Below are 7,189 nucleotides of genomic sequence, written 5' to 3'. Positions count from 1 at the left end.
TTTGGTCAGGTTTTATTCAGAAACTGAACCGAGGATGACAGACTGGTTAGAGTTTTCTCAAGACTCGTCCTCTTCATGTCTGTGGGAAGCACACGGAGAGTCGGTCTGTAGGGAATTAAATGCTGCACACTGATTAAGAAGCACCTGTCCGGTGCATCACTTCACTTTGACTTGCCAGCCTCAGTGGTGGATCTGACATCAAGCAAATGTAGTCAAGAAATTAGCATCATCAATGTCACAATCAACACCTTGCGATTGTGACATTGTCTATGAATATTTTTAGCAGGCATTCTGAATGCTATCAGTAAGTCAAAGCGTTTGAACTTGCGCCATGATCCACAGATCCACAGATCCAAGAAGCTTCATTTCACCTCGACTTACTTCTACTTACCGATTAGCAGAAAACGTATGTCAGAAGGTGGCTGTGAACACGGGTTTGTATGCATGCGCAACACTGCTCCCCCCTTCCTTCTCAAAATTCTCAGATTGGTTGCACAGAGCGTCTGAGCCTATCACGTCTAACACCTAGCATGCGACCTTTAATTAGGAACTCGTAAGCTTTTCTCTGTGCCTCTCTGTCTCTTTCCCCCAGAGGCAAACACCTTAGCGTCCGTGTCTCCGCATCGCTAATAAACATGTTTCCATTCTGCCCTCGGGCTGCGCCGGTGAAAAGACGACACAAACACACTTAATTAGAGCCTTGGCAATAATTTGTAAGCTAAATACGCGGCGGGGCAGATGAGGAAGCGAGCTGATAAAGGGCGAGGAAGACGGAAAAGCTGCGAGATCCTAACGTGCCACAGCAGCGACACTGAGCTTGCTCTCTATGGCTTTCCCGTTTGTCTGTTTCCAGGAAGGCAGAAGCATGTCGCGCTTGTCTCTGACCCGCTCGCCGGTCTCTCCCCTGGCAGCGCAGGGCATCCCGCTGCCCGCCCAGCTCACCAAAGCCAACGCTCCCGTGCACATCGACGTGGGGGGGCACATGTACACGAGCAGCCTGGCCACGCTCACCAAGTACCCTGACTCCAGGTAAGACATTCAATCTGCTCAGCTTTGCATTATTTTATCGTCTAGATCATCCTGCTGCTCTGTGTAGATATTTTGTACTGTGTATTTACACACACACTCTCCTGCATTAGATAGACAGATTAATAACTGATGCTTTATTACAGTGTTGTATACAATAAATACATAAATAAAAACACTGTTCAGTGTACACTAAATAACCACCTTTTATTTACCGTGCTGCATTTCTTGTTCTGCCGGACCGCTACATAGATTTGCACACGGACACACACAGTCCTCTTACTCTCTTAGATGTGATCCTTGAGGCACGGTATTTCATCCTATTGTATATGCATGGGACGACAAAAAATTGATTTGACTCGATCCTCTTCCATCCTTCTTATTACGCATGCCAAGTGGTGTACGGTAATTACTGCCAACAAACACTCACGCTGGAGCTACAGCGTCTCCTGTGCACCTCATTATGCGTGGCACAAGGCCATGCCAATTACACTCATATACGTAGATATAGCAGATATGCATCTCTAAGGTCTTCTGAACTGAAATTATTGACTGTAATGAGATGCGACTTACAGGCTGAGACTTCTGCTGTCAGCGTGTCTTTGCTTAAAAAGTATTTTACATCTCAGAAAGAACATTTTAAACTCATTAGAGACATTCACGCCTCTTCAGGCTTATTTTTCTCCTCTTTTTTTTTTTTTTTTTTTTTTTTTGCAATGTATTAACAACCCATATATGAAGACTTACGTTGTCTACAGTGGTCCACCTCATTACGTCCAGCAGTTGAAAGATGCCAGCTGGTGCGAGATGTAGGGCTGAATAACATGTCCAAAATGTCCGTCTGTACTGGTTTGCAGATTTATTTACCTTTTTTTCTCAATAGCTTTGGAATTAATTGTCTAATTTTATAATCATTATTTATTTGTCATGTTTGGGTTTCGCCACACTTTTTTTTTTTTGCATTGCGTTATATATTATGTGGAAATCTTTTAAGATCACAGCTAGGATAGTTATGTTACCACAGACAAAAAAAAAAACAATCTTTGAAAAAAAGTAAACGTTTGGAGGAACTCAAATATTATTTAAGTGTGGAAATTTTATGTCAAATGCAAAGTTGATGAAACGATGATGAGGTGATGAAATTTACACGTCTTCCAGAACCTCACCTATTTACCAAAGACTATAACAAAGTACACATATAACCCACCATTTATGATAGCGACAATTCTGATTAGATATCATATCCAAATGCAGCATAAATATGTAAACAAGATGAAACAGCATCAGAGTAACAGCTGTTCCCGGCTCTCCACATCTGTAAGCAGGTAGATTAATTCCAGCTGCTGAAATGTTGAGGTATAAAATAGCAAGAAAACTTTGTAGCCAGAGTCTGATAGAAAGCTTATGAGGTAGGAGTCAATGTTGGACCGGTATTTTCTTTGCTGCTGTCAAGCTGTTTTAGGAAATCAAATGATGCTTCATTTATACTCCTGAGGAATAACGCTGAAGGCTTGTTTTATCTAGCCAGTTTCATTTTTATTTATTACCTCTCCCTTGTTGGATTTTTTGTGTTCCCAGTCATAGACTAAATCACAGAGCTTTTATAATGAAAAAAAAAAACACTGTGTCTGTTAATGTGTTAATGTATATCTAGTCATTATTAATTGTGACATTTTTGTTACTTAGACTTTGACTGAAATGTTGTAACTAACCAGATGTGCCACTTCGAATTAACGAAACATACTAGGCCAGAATGTGCACTGCTCTATGTCGAACAATAGAATTTATATCTAAAATACCATAATAATGAATTTATTATATTAACGAGTAATTAGGTAGTTTAATTTTGCTATAGTTCTTTATTTCTTGTGTTATTTCCAGTAATCAGGAAGCTGGCATGCTGAATTTGGTGTACTGGCATTGAGGCCTTATTGTTAGGCATTATTTCTGTTTATCGCGTAGTTTCACTTTCACACTCACTTGCCACTGCCTCTAAACGATCCCGCTCCTGCAGCCTCACTCTGGCACACAGACGGTTAAAGAAAGCGCCAAGGGGGTGGGCGACAGCTAAGAACAAGGTTAAAGGACTTTTAAGCTGATGATGTCTTTTAATAGATTGATCTGTTAATAATGCAGTGAGGGAAGAGAAAGTTAGTGCAGTAAGTAATGGGGCGGCATCCGTCTTGTTCTCTCGCGGCCGCGTGAAGAGACAGAGGCCATGAAACATTGATGGAGAGTGCCGGAAGGGTCGGGTCTCGCGCTTCTGACATGCATCAGTTACACACAACAGACAGGAGCTTAAAGAGAATCAGAGCTAATGAACATGAGGCGCCGCTCAGTGCAGCACAGCCATGTGGGTATTCAGACAATCAGTCTCTCCGGGGAGAAAAGTTTGATCTAAGATCTGAGGTTAGTGGTGAATTGGCATCGCTAGCCGAAGAAGTTTGGAGCTGAAACAGATATAAAAGCAGGTGGATTATGCACTAATAATCAGCCATATTGCATACAGTATTTCTTCACTTCATTACCGTGGTCGCTTTAAAATATTGTAACTATTGCGTGTTTCATTCAGGAGTAAAAAGAAGACCATGCTGAATGTCTGAAACAACAGTCCTTATTTTTGGACAGGTTTGAAGGAGGGTTGCGTGTAGTCTATAATTCGCACAAGAAGAGTTAACTGCAGTTAAAATGATGGCCAATAAGAAGAAGCACACTTCTGGTCATTTTCTAAATACAGCCTCCGATAGCAAGGAAATATCTAGCCAGTGTCAACAAGTCACAATGTTGTTTTGCTCTCAATGTCCCATGTTTTCTTGAATAGAAAAGTCTGAATATTTATTCAGTAGCTGACTGTAGAACTCCTGTATCACCTGCCTGAATGATGCCCCATGAAAGAAGGCTACATCCGTTAAGCTCAGGAGAAAAGCTATGGCTCATGCAGGGAACCTGAGGTGAATCTGGTGATCACGTGGTGAAAGTGTGGAGATTTAATAAATCACCTGAAAATCTCCAGAAGGTAGTGAGTACATCAGTGTAGGTTGTGGTGATGTTTTCCCAGTAAACGAGTTACAAGTTGAGATGTAATCTGTGCACATTGTTCCAACGTTGGCTAAATGTCTGTGATAAGTTAGGTAGAAGTTAATCTCATGTATTCTGTGTTTGTTTTTTTTTCACCCACACACACATCAATTAGTATTCTAATTAAAAAAAAAAAAACATTAGAAAAAAACACATTTGCACATTTAGGTGTCATTTTTATTCATTTGTAACATATTTATACGTAAGCATGATCTGGTGATCTGACTCCCCAAAACACATAGGCAATATCAAATCTACATATTTTTTTTAAATTATTGTTAAAAAGTATGAAAAATTATATCTGATGTGCCTAAATTGTTTTTCTAATAAATCATACTATCCAAAAACTTGAAACCAGAAGAAACATACAAATCTAAGTCAAACTCAGGAGTAGAAAGTGTTTATTACAATGGAGTGTGTTTAGGTACACACCATTACGGTACTTATCTGATTTGGACATTTGGATTTTAGCCTATTAATCATAATTTTTCTACGTGTGTGTTGGGTTGGGGCGAAGGAAACCTAATCAGGTAGGAAAGAGCTGCCCCAGATGTAGTAAACACCATAAACATCAAATTCAGCACTTGGAAACCATGTTGACTGACTGAGAATTTTATAATGATCAGATTACTCAGGTAGATTTAAACACATTTGATGAACATTTGACAAAATGTTTTGTTTTTTTTTTTTAGTCAGCTTGCAGTCAGCTTGGGTTTAAAAGAATTTCTGATACAGGTTTTTGATGTTGTGTAACACTGAGAGCTTCTGGAAGTCTGGCTATAGTAAGGAGTGAGTGAGTGTGTGTGTGTGTGTGTGTGTGTATGTGTGTGTGTGTGTGTGTGTGCTGAGGCAGCAGCCCACACTGCCGTCATTCCCAAACAGCACCACAGAGTCAATCACGGAGCTTCATACACACACATCAATACAGACAAACGGACGAACTGTATGTTCACTCATATCTCTTCATCTCTCATACCAGGTCACTGCCATCACAGAGTCGTGCATCTTTCTCTCTCTCTCTCTTCCTCTCTCTGTCTCTCTCTCAGAGGCAGCTCAGTCCATCACTAACGACAGATAAAAAGCCGAAAGAGAATCCCATCCTCTCAGATACTCAGGGCAGACGGTGCTGATTTAGTAAAAGGAAGTGAAGGAGAGAGATACACAGAAAGTAAGATGAATAGACATGTACACAGACAGACAGCAAACAAGTGAAAGAAGAGAGAGAGAGATAGAGAGAAAGGGCAAAACGTGGAGACAGAGAGAGGGAGGGAAGGGAAAGGAAAGGAAAGAAAAACAGGCAGCATTTTAATTGCTTTTTAAAAAAAAGTGGAGATGAAAAACAGAGTTGGCCCGGAGGCGCATGGTGAAATTCTAGCTGGAAGAATTGCAAGAGCATATGAGAAAGGAAGACCCGAGGCACAACAGGGAGATGAGTATTGGTTTTTTATAAAGCATTTTGCATCGATTTCCAGAGGAGGGCAAAAAAGAAGGGACAGGGAGAGAGCAAGAGAGACAGCGGCAGTGAAGGAAGGAAAGAGGGAGCGAGAGGGCGAGGTGTACACATACAAAGAAACAGAGGGAACAAGCAGAGAGCTTTTTCTAGTCAGACGCAGAGATATTGCAAGTCATTTCTCAGCCTCCCTTAAGATTATAGCATTATAAGACTCCCATGTATAAGCTAACAGCAACCTCTGTTAACATGTGTATCACATCTGTGTGTGTACAGATAATTAATAGGGGGTGTGTGATAACCCTAACAATATTCAAAACTATGGCACTAGTGTCACATTTAAGTTTGTATGATATTTTGAATTAGCCTTCATTCATTCACCTTCAGTGGCCGCCTTATCCTGGTCAGGGACACAGTGGATGCCAAGCACTGGGTGCGAGACAGTAATACACCCTAGATGGATGCCAGTTCGTGGCTGGGCAACATGCACACACGCATTTGTACCCAGGGGCAGTTCAGTATAGCCAGGTGACATGTTTATGAGAGGTGGGAGGAAACCGGAGAACACAGAGGAAATCCACACAGACACGAGAAGAGACAGAGACACAGAGACAGTAAGCTGAACTCAGAATTAAACCAGGGATCCTGGAGATGGGAGAATATGTATTTTTGAATTAATATCTATAAAATCTAATTATTCACAAAGGAGGAAAAATGCAACAACCAGTACAATAGATAATGAGTAACAGTAAATTTGGTCCTGAAAGGCATATTAGGACATAGCTTATTGCAATATTGATATAATATCGTCACATCAATCAGGTCTAAGTAACAAAAAGTAACAGTGAAGTACTTATTGAAGGGGATACTCACAATACTCTCAGTGACCACATCCTTACACGTCACTTATTGCAATATCGAGTACATAAAATAACACCCAGCCTTAATGGTGGACATTTTTAAGGAGTATGCACCAGGGCTACATCTAAATATGTACATACAGTAGTGCACACTCTGTCACCTAGCTCCCTAGCTAATATACTGGCTGGCAGCCTGAGTGGGGTCCTCTGTGTGTGTGTGTTTGTGTGTGATCGTGACAATAAGCTTGTTGTATCTCTTATTGGCTTCAAAATCTTGCCTTGTCAGCTGTGGAGAGAGAGAGAGAGAGAGAGAGAGAAGAGGGGGTGTCTTTAAAATAAGGTCACTACCCATCCTGTGTTGTTAAAGCTGCTGAATTGGACAGATACTCCTTGTAGTGCAATTCCTCCCACACTCGCCGAGCGTTAAAGCAAGAGAGACAGACTGTAATAGAAATTCAATTCCATTCATCTCTGAGCTTTAGGCTTCAGCGCAAACACACCTGTGTGCATTGAATCTCCCGTTGATGTCTTTGTTCCCTCTTTTCTCTCTCGCTCTCTGTTTAGCTTCATAACGAGCTATGACAAGCACTCGCATGGGAAGAGCTGTAACTCTCCTGTGATTCTCTTTGAAATCAGCTGACCAGGCCGAGATTACATCAGCGCAGCGATAACACCAGCTCCACTGACAGGAGAGGTTTCAGACAGGAAGTCAAGCAGGAAGCTGCGTTCATCTCAAATTTAGTACTTGGCATTAAGATTCCATTAAACGCAATCA

General features: G+C 41.2%; 1 protein-coding gene across 3 annotated transcripts in view; it reads left to right on the top strand.

Moving 5' to 3' along the window:
- Nucleotides 1-7,189, top strand: part of LOC113534829 (BTB/POZ domain-containing protein kctd15) — a 34,109-nt gene that overhangs the window by 3,786 nt on the left and 23,134 nt on the right. For 2 of the 3 annotated variants that reach the window (XM_026927799.3, XM_026927800.3), the window contains exon 2: nucleotides 854-1,029. In XM_026927799.3, coding sequence (XP_026783600.1) covers nucleotides 854-1,029 — 176 coding nt within the window. Of the gene's footprint in view, nucleotides 1,030-7,189 lie in introns of all 3 variants that reach the window. The other variant, XM_026927798.3, reaches the window with a different exon arrangement.

This window comes from Pangasianodon hypophthalmus, chromosome 6, assembly GCF_027358585.1.
Source record: "Pangasianodon hypophthalmus isolate fPanHyp1 chromosome 6, fPanHyp1.pri, whole genome shotgun sequence".
Classification (NCBI taxonomy): Eukaryota; Metazoa; Chordata; class Actinopteri; order Siluriformes; family Pangasiidae; genus Pangasianodon; species Pangasianodon hypophthalmus.
The sequence above is the reverse complement of the archived record's forward strand: the minus strand, read 5'-3'. Positions and strand labels throughout refer to the sequence as shown.